The following is a 20185-nucleotide window of genomic DNA, read 5'->3' on the forward strand; positions in this document are numbered from 1 at the left end:
AGAGAGAGAGAGGGGGGAAGAGAGAGAGAGAGAGAGAGAGGGAGAGAGAGAGGGAGAGGGAGAGAGAGGGAGAGAGAGGGAGAGAGAGGGCTAGAGAGAGAGGGAGGGAGAGAGAGGGAGAGAGAGAGGGGGGAAGGGGAGAGAGGGAGACAGAGAGAGAGAGAGGGGGGAAGAGAGAGAGAGAGAGAGAGGGAGAGAGAGAGGGAGAGGGAGAGAGAGGGAGAGAGAGGGAGAGAGAGGGCTAGAGAGAGAGGGAGGGAGAGAGAGGGAGAGAGAGAGGGGGGAGAGAGAGAGAGAGAGAGAGAGGGAGAGAGAGGGAGAGAGAGAGAGAGATTAAGCACTTGGTAGTTGTAACTTTTTGGACATCTTGCGATTAATTAAAAACGTCATCTACCATTAGAGGGCACTGCACAACCTTGCATTTATCTTACAAATGTTAGGGGTGGAGAAAATAGAAGGATAGGACGCAGCATTCTGAAGTGAGCAAAATGCCCCCAGAAGTAAAAAGAGCGATAACAGGGGGGTGTAGTGGGGTCAATCATTTACCAGTCTGCTTTAATGTGTGCCTGCAGGTGGTGTAGCAGCGCTTTGTGTTAGCCTCACAGAGCAGCCTAATGAGAAGAGAACAGAGGCAGCGGCAGGCGGAGGCACCCAAACAACTGTCTTCTAATATTAGCACGCCTGTACTTCTGGATCTATTATAGTGCGCTCAGACAGATCCCATTGTAATGGGATCTTTTATTAAAAGATTAGTACTATCTCCTGCAGTTGGTGGAAAAAAATCTGTTATCACTGAGTTATTTGCAGTGAAAGGGGTAGGGGAAGATGTGTAGAGCAACAAATCCCAGTGACCTGCCAGTGTCCAAGAATTTAGTCTGCATATTTCAGTGTCTGTTGTCCTTTGGAGCAGAGAATAGACATTTAGACACACAGAGAAAAGGCAGCTTTTGAATCAACAATACCATTTTCCGTTAAGTAATCGTTTTGTATAAAAGGAAATATCGCCTACTCAGTTTCATTCAGCTGTGCCAAAAATGTTATAAATGAGAGTCCGCCAACTTAAAGGGAAGAATGCCAGACTGTGCTTAATAAACTAGCCCTATAGAAGTTCATTATCGATGGGGCAATCTCTGCGACTCTGAAAAGAGACCGCCTACGTCGCCCATTCCTGTCTAATACTCCAGACACTGCCAGTGAAAAGATTGTCACTTGGGTAAAACCATAGGTATTAAAAGTTTTATTTGTTTCTGACAAGTCCCAGTCGGGATACATGTGTGTAGCTCACACTTAACTACTGTGTGAGGTGTCGGAACGTTAGATTTATTGTACAGGGGGTTGGATGTCATTAAAGAGCCCTCTCCAGGAACTTAATTCCAAGCTACTTGCACATAGATCAGCCTCAGTCCCTTGCAGCAGGACCACAACCCAGAAAAAGACAAGGACATGCTGGGAGAGAGAATACAGTGTACTTCTCCATAAACAAAACTTAGCTGAAGAATCCAGGATCTGTGCACAAGTGGATAGTGTGCCCTCTCTTCCTCTGCTTGCTGCTGAAGTTTCATGTCTTCTTGCCTGCCATTAAATTACAAGAAGTCCTTTCTACATAGGTATTGGATTTAGGCACCCCAGTTATTTGCAGAAGGTAGAAAATGTCACCTGATTCACTGTGAATTTTCTTAAAATTCCCCACCCCCAAACACACACACACACACACACACACACATTAGGAGACCGCCCACCGCAGACAGCTAAGACCCCCTTATAGATTTAAAGAGAGACTGCATAGCCTGACGTTCATTCAATAGAGCGATCATAGGCAGAGCCCTCAGTTCTGGGTGTACTACACTATCACATCTCTCCACTTGAGATTGTTTCTTCTGTGTCTGGACTGAGGATGTTAAATCGCCCGGGCTTGCTTTTACTTCTCACTTTCTTTCTGTGTCATCTCATGGAAGATCACACTGTCCAGGGTAAGCAGATCAAGTCATCTTTCATTTTTACCATTTATTTTTTATTATATTATTATTATTATTATTACTATTACTATTATTTAAGGTGAGAGTGCAGATCAATAGCATAGGGAACTAGACTTGTTCATGTGAGCAAAATCAGGAGCAAAACTTAGAACTCTCAGACATAAAATATGTTCTGTGATTTTGCAGCCGCACAAAAAAGCGTATCTGGAAAACTATAGTGTACTACTGCGTGTTTAGAACCTGCAGAAAGTTTACAAAGTGCATATACAGCGTTCAGCTGTTCTGTGATAGTTCACTGAAAGAGAGAAAAAAAAGTTTGTTTCCGAGTTTGGAGCACACGAGAAACTACTTCTAGTAGACAGTGAACTGAGATTTTATCAATGGGGATATGGAAGGTCTCAATTCTGCGCATTATTTTTGCGCTAGCGTGTCAGCTGAGCTGTTACTGTCATGCCTGTTTTGCTTTAGTTTCTGCCTTTTGCTAGATAGTTTTACTCTTGAACGTATTTCTTGTGTGGGCTTCGTTAAGTTTTATTTGTCATGAAGAAATTATCCAGCTAGACTGCAGAAATCGGATATTTCGACACAATGTAGTAATAGATTCAAATGTTCTGAATCTCATTGAGATTGCAACATAATATCTCAAATTGTAACATAGACACCTAGCACTGACGCACAAGATACTGTAAGAAATGCAGAAATAAACTCAAGGCTATCACTGGTGTAGGAGTGTAGGTTACCCTATGAGGGCAACTTGCGCTGTGCAATGAGTTGCTGTCACCCCCTGCATTGTGCTGTGTGGCAGAGGATAGACTGGTGTTACTACTGCGGGTTAAGAAACACGACAAATTAAAGTAAACAGTCTAGTGGAAGTGAGTGCAGAGAACACGTGTCTCGTCTGGGTCACTGCTAAGTGACACTGATATGGCTAGTGCGCTGTGTCTTACAGCTGGGAACTGTTGGCTTCAGCAAACCAAGGATGGACGATGCCAGGTTCTCTACAGGACTGAATTGAGCAAAGAGGAATGCTGCAGGACTGGCAGACTGGGCACCTCCTGGACTGAAGAAGATGTACCCAACAGCACCCTTTTCAAATGGATGATTTTCAATGGAGGAGCACCACACTGCATACCCTGCAAAGGTATGGCATTTACCATACTGAGACATTAATATTTATAGTACCATTAATATGTGGTATTAGATATGACCGGTCTGCATGCAAATAGTTTAAAATATATACACACTTCATGTATAGTGATAGTGGGGGCTTAGCTTCCATGTTGTTCTTATATATATATATATATATATATATATATATATATATATATATATATGGCTTAATATAACGGTAATGTCTATGTAGATTATTGTAGTGGGTGTGGAGGGGGGGTCTGTTTCCCATCGATCTCACCACAGCCATTAAGGATAAATTCTACAAGCTGTTCTGTATTTGACATACACACACTTACACACACACACACACACTCACACACACTCACACACACTCATACAAACCTGGGACCCTTTAGTCTGGGTTGAAGTTTGCAGATTGTGGCCACCTAGAGTTGAATATTAAGTGTTAGTTTTCACGGGGGGATTTATTAAAGTAGTGAAAGGGACATCTGCACTCAATTTTGACCAGATTTCTGGAAGAGCTCGTGTTCCCTCCTTGTAGGTCATTTGTGCTGATTTAGTTATTGTGGGAACGTTTTTATGGCATGTATGTACGTATCCTGCTTATATATTTCTATTGTTTATTTGATTTAAAAAAAAAAAACACTGATATTACAACATACACGTTTAAACACTTTTATCTGACTTGAAAGAACTCGGCCTTGCAATTAACCCACTATTTAATGCACCCTGGGCTACTGGCTGATTGTCAATTTATCTTCCCACAGTGTCCTGTGAAAACGTGGACTGTGGACCTGGAAAAAAATGCAAAATGAACAAAAAAAATAAGCCAAGGTGTGTGTGTGCCCCGGACTGCTCCAACATCACATGGAAAGGCCCAGTGTGTGGATTGGATGGAAAAACCTACAAGGACGAATGCGCTCTACTCAAGGCCAAGTGTAAAGGACTCCCAGAGCTGGATGTGCAGTATCAAGGCAAATGCAAAAGTATGTCCCAGATCCTGACACATATGTGCATTACTTAACCATTGGCCTGGAGAGATGGCTGGAGAGAGATGTAAAACCATAAATACATATAGTTAAAAAAAAGAAATCTACTAAAATGCTGATGTTAGTAATGATACTTTGCATTGGGAGCTCTTGCTGATCGCTGTGTACCCCCCTGTGTTTATTTCAGAGACATGCAGAGATGTCTTATGCCCGGGCACCTCCACGTGTGTGGTGGATCAAACCAATAACGCGTACTGTGTGACGTGCCATCGGAACTGCCCGGAGCCTACCTCGCCTGAGCAATACCTCTGCGGCAATGATGGGATTACCTACGCTAGCGCTTGTCACTTTAGGAAAACAACCTGTCTGCTGGGCAGGTCCATTGGCCTGGCGTACGAGGGAAAGTGCATAAGTAAGTATTTTACCTGCACTGCAGTCAGTTGCTAACAATTTATTGGCTGGTTTATTGGACAAGCAAAAAAAGATAAAAGTATCATAACAGTGATATATATTTGTGTCTGTCCAGTTTTTGTGGAACTACAAGTCGCAGCTTACTGTTGTTTACCAAAAGTTAGGGAGTATAGGTTATAGTATAGTATACGATTTGCCATTGAAATGCTTAACTATCATCTATTGACTTGTATTAAGTTGGCATCTCATACTGGGTCCAAAACTGGATATTTTGTTGTCGTGCTTCATGCGTTTTATTGTGAATGTTAGAACGTCTGCTCCTTGTCCAGAGAAAACGGACGATCACAATAAAACCACTTGTTTGACTTGTAATGCTGCCCAATTAAACTGTCATGAGTTCTATGTACCAAGGCACCTCTATAGCATCTGAAGCCTTATGTGTGTCGTTCTCTTATGAGGAAAGATTGCAGAAAAGAATGCACATGTTGAAGGGAGGAAGCTAAAAAAATAATCATTACATTAGTTTGATGTATGCGTAAAAAAATAAATAAAAGCGTATTTACCTTCGCTAATGCATTGATTCTGTAAGTGGAAAGAAACTTGTCTGATGTGTGATTATTATTTACAGAGGCCAAGTCCTGTGAAGACATCAAGTGCAACGTTGGTAAGAAGTGCCTATGGGACAGCAAAGTGGGCAGAGGGCGCTGCGCCGTGTGTGATGAAACGTGCGCAGACAGCAAGCAACATGACGCGGTTTGCGCCAGTGATAACACCACCTACCCTAGCGAGTGCGCTATGAAACAGGCTGCCTGCTCCTTGGGGGTACTTTTAGAAGTCAAACACGGCGGATCTTGCAACTGTAAGTGACTTACTGCAAACCACAAAAAAATCAAAATCAAAGATTTCTAAAGGCAAACCCCTCCGTAATGAAGACTAGAGAGAATTGGATACCAGCACAATTGCTATTTAACGTGCTCCATTACTAGCAGTGAAGCTGCCTTGCAAGACTATTGCCACTTGTGCAAGAAAAAGTTATCATTATTTACAAGGGGGTTGCCTGAGAATATCTTTCCTTCTATTTTTCTAATTTTGCTTCTGTGTGCTTCGCTGAATGCTTCATTAACACTCTGAGTGACCCTAACTGCGTGAGACTTTCACCGGTAGAACCGTTCCCTGTCTTTGCGCAGCGGACGCTACTAACTCTGAGGACACGAGCAGTACACCTAGAACACAAGAGCGCTTTTTGTCTGATTACAGGAACCTGCAAAAAAAAATAAAAAAACCTGATCCGTTGGGTTCTTCAGAACTTTCTGCAGTTAAGACTTCATAGATTAATTTAAAACTCAAACACAACAGAAAGGAAAAAAAACAAAAAGTATTAATTAAAAGTTGATGCCAGAACGCATCACTGCAAGTCACATGCAATGCAACGCTGTTTTATGGCTGTGCAGAGAGCAAAAATTAAAAAACATGCACTGAGCTTCTGCGCTGTTGTTGTCCTTATTTAAACAACAGCTCCCCTATATTCCCCTATATAGCCATTATTGAAGATCCGGAGGAAGAGGAAGATGAGGAAGATCCAGACTACAGCTTCCCTTTATCTTCAGGCCACTGGTAAACTGTTGGAACAGCCTTTGGGCAAAGAACGATGTCCATACTGTACATAGGTGTATGCTTATTTATTTTGAGGAAAAAAAAGTATACATATAGTTGAGTCTAGTAGACATTTATTTATACTGTGTCATGTTTTATAATTTATACATAAAATGTCTGTTTTGACTGTACACCTTGTTTTGAAGAAATATATTCGTCAAAGGGAGAACAGTGTTATTTATTGTGATATACCTTTGCTTGTAAAGTTCAGCTCTTTTCTTGCATTTCCATTCCTTATAAGTGACCATTTACTGTCCACTCCATACACTGATGTTACATACCAGGCATTGGCAACGTTCTACAGCTCAGTTCTTGATGAAATGCATTTCAGGGCATCATGGGAAATGTAGTTCTCCAACAACTGGTCTGCGCAACGTTACCCATTCCTGCTTTAAAGCTTTTTTTCTTTATCACATTTGCATGTCAGTTCCAGTATGTTTATTTATTGGGTTTTATCTTTAGTTCTGTACATACATTCTCTGGGTTTTGTTTACAAGGAATCTTGACTGACCAAAAGAATCTGCAATTAATATATCATTAGAGGTTCATGGGGGTCTAACTTTAATTGCCCATTTTTGTGGCTGTATTCTGTTTATGTGGATACTTGTATACTTGGCAAATGTCATCAACAAGGACTATGTGGATGCAAATGGGGAAGATCCATTGTCATTTGAATCTATTATCAGAGACATATTCATTGTGTCATGAACCCATGTGAAAATAATCCCGTTGTTTTAATCTTTATCAGTTCAAGTTTCTTGCTTTTCATAACACACTTCTTTGTTTCTGATTCAATTTTATATTTTCAAAACATGGCAAGTTAAATATAAATTCATTTAAATATATAGTTTTGTACTTTTTTACCATGTAAATGTGCAATGTATATAAAAGTTATAAAGTGTATTTGTATATAAATTATGGTTGAACAATAATAAAAATAAAATTTTCCTATGTAGCTCTGTCATCTATGTATTTGGTTGTATAGCATGGCTGATGTTTGTTTTTGTTAAAGGAAAGGGTGTCAAAAAATAAAATCTATGGTTTGTTCATTAAACAGAGTGCACATATATCACTGACTGGAAGTAAACAGGGCATTATATGCACGGAGCGTGTGTTCAATCAGTACAGTATATACCCAGTCACTCTTACACCGAAACTCTCTACTATTTGCTCATATCTTTAAGAATACAGATTGATTCCATTTGTCTTGTCTCTGCCAAAACCCCCCTCCCTCCTCCCCAGGATCTCATGCCCTGTCTGACACTCTGCAGTTCCCAATCTTATCAAGTTTTGTCAACCTCCCCAGCTCTCCAAAAAAAAGTGAGAAATACAAACAGCTAGACGTTTCTAATTACCCATCCAAAATTAAAAGCGAAACCCAATTAGCAATTAAGTCAAGGAAGAACAGTCACAAAATAGAGACACAAAGAAACACTTAAGTTATTTGGAGAAAGTGCAGTTTAAAAATAGTCATTTTTAGTTCACTGTACATTTTGAACAGTGATATAGATATATATATATATATATATATATATATATATATATATATATATATATATATATATAAATCGTGTATAAACAATATTAATGTCCCATTGACACTTTCTGATTCAGAGAGGGAGGCTCATTATGTACATAGGCATTTCAGAGGGTAATGAAACACTCAAGGACTCACACGTACAGACAGAACAATGCACGATTAGAGCTGATCTGCTGTAAGAGTCAGACGACTAAGGCATTCCCTTAGGGATAAGGATGAGAAGAAAATGAGAGGGAGGAGGACATTGAGACGCACAGAAACCCCCCACTAAGCAGTAAGCATCACCAGATATGCAGTTTCGACATAGCCCCTGATTCCTAGGATTGAGTAGAGAGAGAGAGAGAGAGTGAGGCCAGCTAGCAGGGAAATTACAGGATAAAGTGCTTAGAATCCACTCTCCTATATCCAGAACTTTCCCCTAACTTGGTGTTGCTTCAGCAATGATCCATTTAAGCAGGACACCCACAACAAGTGTGTAATCTATTCTAAAGTGAGATCTGCCCCCCCCCCCCCACACTTCTTTTTACACCAGCTGATAGCCTACAAGGATTCATTCTTTAAGCCATTAGCTATTCCCTTTATTGCATTATTATTGTCAACTGCCTGTTGCAGTGTTTCCCTATTCTAGTTGTGTCAAGCAATCATCATAAAACTCACTTCCAATTGCCTATTGTGTTTGCGAGTGGAATGGGGTGTAAAACACATCTCATTTTCGTAATGGGGTTGTTTGTACTCAATTACACTTCATTATCATCTGTAAAAAATACCCATTGTTTTCCTACAGATAAATTAGCAAACACATTTCTTGGAAAGCAGCTGTTAGCTACATGGCAGCGCTACAGAGGCTGCAGACATCGTTCTACTGCAACAAGGAATACAGACATTAAAAAGGAATCGTGAATGGTGTGTGGTACACTTGCTTTTCGTTTAGTTATAAATTGAGATACAAATCATACTTGTCTGCTCAGATGCTGTTTACGAAACGTGAGCGATGTTGCTGCATTTAATTCAAGAATTGGCAACAATGTAGAAAATAAAACAGAAAGTCTAAAATGTGTCGATAGTTTTGTATTTGATAATAAATATGCATGAATAGTAACATAGAATTAGGTTAAGTTGGCAGCAATTATTCATAACCAAAAAGCAAGACAGCAGATTCTAGTTCCAACTTCATTCCATGTGGCCACAGGAGGTAACTTTTGATCTGGTTGATTTAGAAACCAGAAGTATCTTTCCCGAAAAGAGAAAAAAAACATATGATGAAGATAATTTTTTAAAGCTCAGGTATAGGTATAGCTCAGGCTCTGAAGGAATTTGAGAATATATGGTACAGATGGTTAGAGTCTCCATTCTATCCTATGTCATCTAGTACAGATGCTCTATCTACTTAAATGTATAGCTACCGCAGTTCTTATATTAAGTATCTGAGTCCATGTAATAAACCCTGCATGTGTAACATACTTATGTATAAGCATTTACGATGTATGATCTTGAATGAATATAGCACATTTATTATTATTATGCTTTAATGTAATCTTGTAAATTCCGTCATTTAATTCCGATATGTATGCAATTGTTTTTCTTTTCTTTTTGTTGTTTAGTATGTTTATATCTTAAAAAATTTCAATAAAAATACTGGATTTAAAAAAAAAAAGCTCAGGTATAGTAGTTCCATACTGGACGTCATTGGTGACACTTTACTCAGCCCTATAAAGCTAAACAATTCTATCAGGCATTGGAAAAGAACCCTCAGTTGATCATTTAAATAAATGCAAATCTGCCGGTGGCCAATGATGTCATATTGTTATTATTGCTATGCAACAGACTTATGCAATCTGCGGAGCTACAGTCGTTGTGGAACTACAAATCCCAACATGCCTTGCCAGCTTCTGGCTGGAGTAGTACAGGTTGGCTATCTCCACACAACAATGTTTAATTGTCTTTGCCATTGCTGAGGATGTGAAAGTACAGTTCAAATATCATAAATGGAATATAATTTGGATTTTTTATTTATTCTTTTTTTTTAAATAAATATATTTATTGTTTTGCTAGACTATTCCTTGCCTTAGAATTTTTTCTTAGTCTGTTTTGTATAACCTGCAGTTGTCTTTATTACTAAGGTAGTTCATGAAGATGTTTAGCATGTTTAGAATGCTGGACACACAGTGGGTGAAACACCCACTTAGAACAAGGACAGGAATCATTACCAGTTTGGCAAATCAGGTGGGTGGCTAAATTATACAGAATCAGCCATTCAGGGCTAGGACCAAGTATCCCACTCACATGCAGGCCTATTAGCCTGTCTGCAGCTGACCACATACCAGCCAACAGAGGTCATTTGACAATTGGATTTTTGGGAATGTGTGAAAATGAATGGATCATTCTGAGGTATGCCAATTATTTTGGGGCTGCATAATCTCTGAAAATCAGCCAGTGTGCTGATATCTGCACTGATATTAGAGTATATGCAGGACCAGAGTATATTTATGACCATGTCAAACAAACAATTGAGATAGCAAGAATATAAACTAAACTGAGGCTCATTTCTATGGGAGTTAGTCTATAAAAGTAGAGGAATCTTAAAAATGTTCTTAGAAATGTCTATGATGGAATAACTATACATTTTTATACTTAATACTATAAAAAAAAAGACCTTTATTTAGGATGTAAATATGTCCTTTTTATTCCTTAAAATAAACTGTGTTTCTTGTTTTTTCTTAAAGAGCACCTGTCATTTATGTAAATGCTATAAATAAAAACATTGTCCACCAGTGCTCTCTCCACCTGGGAGAGTATGAAGTATCCGTGCGCACTATATGCAAATGCCAAAGGTCAGGTGTGGGGCAGACTCCGCCTCATGCCTGACAAGAAGCACACCCACATTCTGGATTTTGGAAGTGCCCTAAAGTAAACTCTGTAGCATCTTTTGTGGGTTTGCCGGCCTGGCTGGAAATCCAGCCAAGGGCCACCAGCACCCACTTTAGGACCACAATCACCCTTTAACTAATTTAACATTTCCATTTTTATACTATAATACTGTTAGGTGTAGCCTCAATTGATAAATCTTGACAGCGAGAGTACTGTGTTTATTATGTGTGGGTATTGTGCATTCAATTGATTTTATTGGTAGAAATACAATTTCGGATATAAAGAAGACCTGGGAGGTTGATGAGGTGTCCCACTGAACGGGTAGGCTCGGGTGTAGCTTCCACCACTTCTGAGCCCATGTAAAACAAACAAGTCCTCTTGCAGGGGTGTAAGGCTACATGGGCACCCACAAATAGGGAACAGCCCTTGTACATGCACCTCCTCCACCACTTTAATCTCATTTATACAGCTTGTATATCTATGTGGTTCTGCAGTTTGGAACTAATTTAAATGTTGCTTAGTGTGTCAGAAAAGTACAAAAGTCTACCTCCTAATTACTGGCATAATATACTCAACAAGAATTGAGTACCTTTATTTAGCTTCTTCTGACTAGAGGAACTGTGTGTATCAGGGGGTTCTTTGCTGAGTGAATGCACTTAGGTAAGATCCTAACAGAGCCTTATCTACTAAAACACATCGGGTAAGAGAAAGAAAGCGTTATCCTGTGTTAGAAGAACTGCAGATCCTATTGAGTAAAGTGCTTAGTACTCAAACAGAAAAATTCTGCATTTTTCAATGTACAAGATGCAACTTTTACATCTAGTGATATAGATACATATATCAAGGACTGTGTATATATATAAATATATAAAGATAAATATATATATATAGGTCTTGTACAAGCTTACCTTTCGACTTTCTAAAGGACTTCATTGTTCCTATATGGCCAAAAATGTGCAGTAAGATAGAAAATCAACAGAGTTGCCAACCGTCATATAAATTCCACCCATCAGTAAGAAATAAGTAAGATTCCACCTGCTACTACCATCATACACTCAGAAATGACACTCCAATGAGTTTGGGTATGTGTAGGACTGGGAACTTGTTACTTACTGAGCATCCTTTTACTGTAGTTGCTGCTTCTACTTTTAGCAACCAATCGGATTCTAGGCATCTTTCAACTAGTACATTATACAAATTGATAGCAAGAATCTGATTGGGTGTTACGGGTAACAGCTCCACTTTTTCTTTTTAGAAGGTTTGATCAATCTAACCTTACAACTGTTTTCTCTGTTGTGATGTCATGAAGCTGGTTATGTGTAATATGCTCTGGGATTTAGTTGCCTGCTGCTTTTTAACTGACTCTGTGCAGTGCAAAACTAGCCTTTGGCCTTCTGTGCACCACAATTTGCGCCAGTGCATCTAGATATCCGCAGAGTCGCTACATGAAGCAAGATTGCCGCAAGTGCGGAGGAGCAAATGTTTGTAAGTGCTGAGGGAAGGAGGTGAGCGGAGTTGGGTTTGTTGAGGGCGTACTGGTACATGGTGTACCAGTACGCCCTCAACAAACCCAACTCCGCTTTTTTTTTTCTGCACTGCTCCTCAAGGTGTACCGTACACCTTGAGGAGCAGTGTAGAATGAAAAGTTATTTGTGAAGAAAAATGACAGAAATGAGATAGAGGAATGTAGAGAGCACATTTTTAGGGGTGTTGCTTGTTGTGCATGGGGGGGATCGGGCATTTACACAAAAGGATTTTAATTTAAAAAGAGCTCAGAACAAGGAACCTTTGGGTCTCCTCCTTTACTTATAATGGGGCCCATTTTGGTTAACTTTCAAAACGTTCAAACTGATGAAAAAAAAATGATATACTAAATAAAGACATCTATTGTAGAACTCATAGAATGGCTGCACCGGATGAGGGGTAACATGCAATAGTGCCCCCAATCTAAAACAGTCAGAACGCTCCAGAAATTGGCTCTACAATAAAAAAAAAAATAGAGTCATTCAATATCTAGTTCAGTAAACACTTTTATTGAATCTTAAAATAGAAATAAACCCAAAAATCAAACTACACAACGTTAGCAGTTACATCTGGTGCATTGATAAAAACTTTCTATGTATAGTTTTGTTTTCCTTTCTTGAACTTACGTAAAATACTACACACTTCAATAGCCACTGACCAGAATGGATCTTCAGAGGATCAAACTATTATTGTGGGCATGATCTCACCAAATATAAGTAAGCGCAGCGACAAATTCTGTTTTGTGACAGCATCATCAATATATTTATGCTAATAAACTTTACCCATAAAGATAAATGTTTTAATAACTGTGGTGCTGAGTGCACACATTTGCCTGTGTTTGAGTTTTTATAAGTATCTAAAATATACATGTGTAGCGCAGCGCTGTGAAAGGAAAGGATGAGTTCTGGACTGTAGGCTAAAAGAGACAATATTTTCAGGGAAAGAGGCACAATGTCTCCTGCAACAGGAAGATTTTCTGTCATGGCACCATTAGTATAGTGAGACAATGACCACATACATGGACAAATCCCGTCCCCATACAAATTTACTGTCCATCTGGATCGATAACTGATAGATCGTGATCAGATGTTGATGGGGATTTTGCACTGCACCAGTTTCCTCCAAATATATCACTATATAAGTGAAATGTTCTGTGCTCAGCTCTAAAAAATGTAGAACAGATAGAATTATGTGTCTGTGGTCAGCACTGCATGAGGACCAGGTGCCACCGTAGGTAACCTTCTATTGCCACCTTCCCTGCCCAGGTGAGTCACACAGGTGAGTCACAATTAATATTTATCATCTGAGCAGCAGCCCAGCCTGCAAATAGATGCCCTCCAGCTCACTATCCCCACTCCATGTCACACAGACTGAGCTCCATGACATGTAGGGTCACATTTCACCGTTCAGTAAATGACCAGATTGCATCTGGCCATCTCTTGCACCCATGTTTGAAGAGGGATCAGATGAGGACAGAAATAGTAATAGTGAGAAAAGGAACTTTCCCTGGTAAGTCTATCATCATCATCATCACCATTTATTTATATAGCGCCACTGATTCCGTAGCGCTGTACAGAGAACTCATTCACATCAGTCCCTGCCCCATTGGAGCTTACAGTCTAAATTCCCTAACACACACACAGAGAGGGAGAGACAGACTAGGGTCAATTTTTGACAGCAGCCAACTAACCTATCAGTATGTTTTTGGAGTGTGGGAGGAAACCGGAGCACCCAGAGGAAACCCACCCAAACACGGGGAGAACATACAAACTCCACACAGATAAGGCCATGGTCGGGAATTGAACTCATGACCCCAGCGCTGTGAGGCAGAAGTGCTAACCACTGAGCCATCGTGCTGCCCCCCGTATTTCCACTTTCGCCTGTGTGACCACCATCCAATACAAAAGGCAGTGAGCAGTAATCTTGTCATTCACTGACTTGCAGGGAGAATGAACGGTCTGGCAGCTGGATGCAGGCTGGGTTGCTTAGATGCAATTTAGGCAAAAAAAAATATGTATTTTACTTTGTTTATAAAACCACCTTTAAATCACTATCATTGGTTCCCCATATAGGATGCCGACTGATATATGGTACTCATCTTGTCCCTGGGTTATTGAAATTAGATTGTTACAGAAGACTACATATAGAGCACTAGCCCTAAGTGGAGATATTTAAGCTTGAAACTAATATCCACGATACCATATACCAAATAAATGAAAGCAGGCATATATCCCCAAGACTGATATAAACCCAGCGCCGGTGCTAGGGTCCTTGGCGCCCTAGGCACACTGTGAAAATCGGCCCCCCCCCTTTTAAAAATCGCCCCCCCCCCCACCCCGCCGCGGGTACCCTGTTAAAGTTGGCGCTTCCCTAACCTCCCCACGTCTTTCTTTACCTGCATTAAGCTGCTCCTCTCTGCTCTGTCTTCTCCCCTCCACTCACAGACACTGTCGGGCCGTGATGATGATGTCACGCCCGACAGTCAGTGAGCGGAGGGGAGGAGACAGAGCAGAGAGGAGCAGCTTAATGCAGGTAAGATTCATAGCCCCTTCCCCCCTCCCCTTCCCTCCCCATGGATTTCTCGGAAGCTGTGCGGCGGCTTTAAACGACCATAGTCATTTTTTTTTAATTTTAAGGTGCCCTGCAGAGCCCGGCGCCCTAGGCAATTGCCTAACCTTGCCTAATGGGAGCGCCGGGCCTGTATAAACATCCGGTAGTCAGAGCCTGTTCATTCTCATAGTCAACCTCAATCTAAGCATCAAGAGTTTGGAAGACTTCCGACTGCACCCCAAGTATTGTGGGGCTCACACAAATTGCGTTTTTGGCGTATCATACACCTTTTTACATCTGAGCATGCGCACAAACCACTATTTTCGGAACCAGTGTGCTTGTGCGGAAGTTAAAAAGCATATTATACATCAAACACGCTACTTGTGTTCAACTCAACACAAGTCCCTGTATTGTTAGCAATGTATACACACTATGGGCCGCATTTAGAGTCGGACGCAATGTGCTTCTAAGACGTACATGCAAGAGCAGGAGTGGGAGTGTGCTGCAGCTTGGTAGGGTAGCATGCAACCCCACTTGTATCCCACTCATAATACCCTACTGAGCTGCGACCAGTTCCTGCAGCTGGCTAACTACTTGCGCCACCTAATTCCTGCCGCACTTTATCAGTCTTTTTTGACGTGTGTTCCGTCTGCGTCTTGATCCGTCTAGGGTTGTTTTTGCAGGTAGACTCCCATAATACCTAAATTATTCACGGTCATGTCTACATAACTCTGTGTTCCACCCTTTCCCTAGTACTGAGATGCAAGCTGTCGCAAGTGTACACTGTGTCTGAAAGGCAGACGGAATTGATGCTGACTGCGCATGCGCGTCAGTGGAAATGTGCACAAATGTGCCTGAAACGTACTTTGCGTCCGATTCTAAAAGAGACCCTATATGGTTAGCCTTCACCTCTCCATCCTGTGCTGGGCACATACAGGAAATCTCTGCAGTTCAATGTGGTGTAGGAGAAATTAGAACCATGGGGGGGGGGGGGGGGAGTTAATGCTAAAAATGTGATATAGAAAAATAATTTATTATAGCTTGAAACTGAATGTGGCATATAAATTCACTTAGAATATGTAAATTTGTCTTATAAATGGAACAGTAAGTATTCTCAAGACCTAGCACTTCTGCCTCACAGCACTGAGGTCATGAGTTCAATTCCCGACAATGGCCTTATCTGTGTGGAGTTTCTATGTTGTCTCCGTATTTGCGTGGGTTTCCTCCGGGTGCTCCGGTTTCCTCCCACACTCCAAAAACATACTAGTAGGTTAATTGGCTGCTATCAAAATTGACCCTAGTCTCTCTCTCTCTGTCTGTGTGTGTATTAGGGAATTTAGACTGTAAGCTCCAATGGGGCAGCGACTGATGTGAATGAGTTCTCTGTACAGCGCTGCGGAATCAGTGGCGCTATATAAATAAATGGTGATGATGATGATGATGAAGACCTATACAATGTATCTATAGTAATGATAGTAAATAGAATTGTTTTACTACACAGGTCAAACCTAGGCCTGGATTTAACTGCTTTGTTCCCCTGTTTATTTTTATTTATTATAGCTTTTATGTAGCACCTACATATTACAAACCATCGTAAATAGAATGTGAGAAGATGGTAAAGCAAAGAGCGGACCCCACAATTCTGCCCTCCAGGTGAGGCCTAAGCTGCCTTTCCGAACATCCGGGACAGTTATCACTCTCTGCACTTCACCTCCACTCACCACAAAAAGCAAAATACTTCATTGTGTCCTCTCACCCCAGTATCATTGATTTCATAACCGCCTTTATTTTTTATTATATGTTCATTATTTTCATTTGCTCCCTGTCATTATGTGGTCATTTAACATCTACAATTGACTACCACCCAAGTAAGTTTAGCTCACGTCACTGGAAGTTTAATACTCCTAAAGGAAAAATAGCCGTAGGCTGAACTGTTGAAATGCGTTGGGTAGTGTGGACTTTACTGTGAATGGCAGCAGAGGAGAATGAAAAGGAACCTGAGTAGATTCCTAAATTATTATATTTAATGAGTATTTTTGGAAATGAGACCTGCTGCCATTCATGCATTTTACAAACCATTTCACCAATAAATCCCAAGTTGTAAAAGTATACACCGAAGGAACATATGCAATGATGGAATGAGGCAGAGAAGGTAATACTGTTACTGTGGTTGACTTGTAAGGCACCACAGTGCTCCGAAGCACTGGTCAAGGTATAATACAGAGCATACATAAAACAGGCACATACAAGGTAGACAAAATACAGGCATGAACAGATAGGGCACTGAGGGCAGAGCTCGTGGGAGAGCTTACAGTCTAGTGGTAAGGATGGTACTAGTCTGCAAGGAAACAGTGCAGCCAGTGGTGGAACTACCACTGGTGCAGCGGTGCACGGGGGTCACGGAGATAATGGGGCCCGCTGAGCAGGGAACTAGCGAGCTGTGGGCCCCGGTTTCCTCCTCCCTGCTACCCTGCACCGGTGCCCACAGCGCGCTAGTTCTGTTTCTGAGTGCAGCAATGAACCGCTCTCCAACCTGCGCCAACACCAACCTGCGCCATTTTTCATGCCTTTATAAAATTGCCTCACTTCATGCTAATTGCTTGATACTGTATATATCAGTAATAAGCAACCTCATTCACATTGGGGACTCCATGGTGTCACCCTCTAATCAGGTCACACATTACCCTTAGAGGCAGATTCAATTAGCTAATATTTGCTCGCGTCTCTGTGGGGCGCGAGCAAAAGTGAGCGGATATTTCACAAAAAAAAAAAATCGCCGCATAGTATCTCGGCCGTTCTGGGACATTACACTGCAATTTTTTTTACAATTGAATCTGCCCATTAGAGGTATATTCACTAAACTGTGGGTTTAAATAAGATGTTGCCTATAGCAACCAATTAGATTCTAGGGGCTAGATTTACTAAGCTGCGGGTTTGAAAAAGTGGGGATGTTGCCTATAGCAACCAATCAAATTCTAGCTATCATTTTGTAGAAGGTACTAAATAAATGAAAGCTAGAATCTGATTGGTTGCTATAGGCACCATCCCCACTTTTTCAAACCCGCAGCTTAGTAAATCTAGCCCTAGGTGTCATTTATTTAGTACATTCTACAAAATGATAACTAGAATCTGATTGGTCGCTAAAGGCAACATCTACACTTTTTCAAACCTGCAGTTTAGTAAATAACCACTTAGGGCTAGATTTACTAAGCTGCGGGTTTGAAAAAGTGGGGATGTTGCCTATAGCAACCAATCAGATTCTAGCTTTCATTTATTTAGTACCTTCTACAAAATGACAGGTAGACTCTGATTGGTTGCTATAGGCAACATCCCCACTTTTTCAAACCCGCAGCTTAGTAAATCTAGCCCTTAGTCTCAGTAATAAGTTAAAACAATACATTTAAGAGACACTTAAGTGTAATAACAGATCAGCAGGCATTTTAAACAAGTGTTACAATCTATAACAACAAATCTGACAATAAACAAATAAGGAACTGAGGGTCGCAGGTAAAGGCTCGAGGGGTGCATGCGGCCCTAGGGCCACCTTTTGGCCCTCAATGGTATATATGCTATACATCTGTGCAATAATGATAGTAATTATTTGCTCAGAAACAAATAAATCAATGTGTGTGCTACCTGGGGGTATATTTACTAAACTGGAGATGTTGTCTATAGCCACCAATCAGATTCTAGTTATCATTTTGTAGAATGTACTAAATCATTGATAACTAGAATCTGATTAGTCGCTATAGGCAACATCTCCACTTTTTCAAACCCGCAGTTTAGTAAATAACTCCCAGGAGGTTGCTGCTAAAGTTGATGTATAGAAAGTTTTGCTGTATCTCCCATAGTGGGTTTAATTGGCAAAATATATATATATTGTACCAGTCCACCATATGACTAGTAAGTCCCATTCTGCACAGAACTAACTACAGTTTTTACCAGACGGAAAAGGAAATTTGTTACTTTTTTGCTATAAAATATGTATTGTAGCAGGTTCCTGGATCTAGTTTACTGTGCAAATACTCCCAACTATAAACTAAGCCCACACACCCACATTTCGATATATGTTACAGATGTTAGCCTAACACAATTCACAGATGTGTTGTTTTTTTTCTCAGTGTCAGCTGGTATGAGGAGCAGAACACATTGTGGTTTAAGTAAAGCACTTGCATGTGGTCTGAATGTTTATCACAAACAGTGAAAGAAAAAATAATCATCACATTTACCTTATCTATGTATACATAACACAATTTACATCTGCATGCGTGAGTGTTCCAAATTAAACTTAAACAAAATAGTGATGCAAACTTAAGAAACATATGGCTTCTTTTCAATCGGCTTGTAATGCACGCTCAGTGGTAGATCATTATCAAAACCTTCTAAAAAGTGGAGGTGTTACCCATAGCAACCAATCACATTCTAGCTATCATTTTCTAGAATACGCGATAACTAGAATTGGTTGCTATGGGCAACATCTCTACTTTTATTTTTTAGCAGGTTTGACAAATCTACCCCTGAGAGTTGTAACTGACATTATTATTATTATTATTATTAATTTTTATTTATAAGGCGCCACTTAGTGTCCGTAGCGCCGTACAGGGACAAACAAGTACAGTACAAGGTGGGACGGCAAAATACAGTAAACAATAAGCACAGTAACTCAGTAAGCTCAGAGCACAGCTAGAGAGAGGGGGGAGGGAAGACCGGCAGGCGCCGGAGCCCAAGAGGAAGGGTGCGGATGACGGGGAGACCCCCAGAGGGGTGGGGGGAAAGGTAGCTGGAGAGCAGAGTAAAAGGTGCAGGAAACAGGAGGAGAGATGGCCCTGCTCAAGGGGGCATACAATCTAAGGGGAGGGGTAGACAGACAGAGAGACACGAGGTGAGAGGGAGAGAAGGGGGAACGGAGGCAGATTCAGGGGAGGGGGAAGAGGGGAGGGAAGCAGAAAAGGTAGAAAGTTAAGTGGGAGACTGGAAGGCTTTGAGAAAGAGGTGGGTTTTTAGAGCCCGTTTGAAACTGGACAGAGTAGGGGATGTTCTGATGGAGGGAGGGAGCTTGTTCCTGTGGAGGGGGGCAGCGCGGGAGAAGTCTTGGATTCGCGCGTGTGAGGAGGTAATCAGAGGGGAGGAGAGGCAACGGTCATTGGCAGATCGGAGAGGGCGGGATGGAGCGTGAATAGAGATGAGGTTGGAGATGTAGGGAGCAGTGGAGTTGGCGAGGGCCTTGTATGTGAGAGTGAGGAGCTTGAACAGGATTCTGTAGGGGAAGGGGAGCCAGTGAAGGGCTTGGTAGAGGGGGGAGACATAAGAGGAGCGGCGAGAAAGGAAGATAAGCCTAGCGGCTGCGTTAAGAACAGAACGAAGGGGAGCGAGATGAGAGTGGGGGAGGCCAGTGAGGAGAAGGTTGCAGTAGTCCAAGCGGGAGATGATCAGAGAGTGAATAAGACATTTGGTGGCATCTTGGGAGAGGAAGGGCCGGATTTGTGCGATATTACGCAGCTGGAAGCGGCAGGATTTAGCAAGAGAGAGAATGTGAGGGG

General features: G+C 41.2%; 1 protein-coding gene across 1 annotated transcript; it reads left to right on the forward strand.

Moving 5' to 3' along the window:
- The first annotated feature begins 609 nt into the window (after positions 1 to 609).
- FST (follistatin) lies at positions 610 to 7110 on the forward strand. Its single transcript, XM_075183979.1, has 6 exons — positions 610 to 1970; positions 2926 to 3117; positions 3878 to 4096; positions 4287 to 4511; positions 5139 to 5369; positions 6049 to 7110. The coding sequence occupies exons 1-6, from the start codon at positions 1895 to 1897 to the stop codon at positions 6126 to 6128; spliced, it is 1023 nt and encodes a 340-aa protein (XP_075040080.1). The 5' UTR covers positions 610 to 1894; the 3' UTR covers positions 6129 to 7110.
- The last annotated feature ends 13075 nt before the right edge of the window (positions 7111 to 20185 follow it).

Source organism: Mixophyes fleayi, chromosome 1 (assembly GCF_038048845.1).
Source record: "Mixophyes fleayi isolate aMixFle1 chromosome 1, aMixFle1.hap1, whole genome shotgun sequence".
Classification (NCBI taxonomy): Eukaryota; Metazoa; Chordata; class Amphibia; order Anura; family Limnodynastidae; genus Mixophyes; species Mixophyes fleayi.

Coding starts and splice junctions, on each gene's coding strand:
- FST (XM_075183979.1), top strand. CDS start 1,895: ATGTTAAATCGCCCGGGCTTGCTTTTACTTCTCACTTTCTTTCTGTGT. Junction 1,971..2,925: donor GGAAGATCACACTGTCCAGG/GTAAGCAGATCA, acceptor TGTGTCTTACAG/CTGGGAACTGTTGGCTTCAG. Junction 5,370..6,048: donor ACACGGCGGATCTTGCAACT/GTAAGTGACTTA, acceptor TCCCCTATATAG/CCATTATTGAAGATCCGGAG.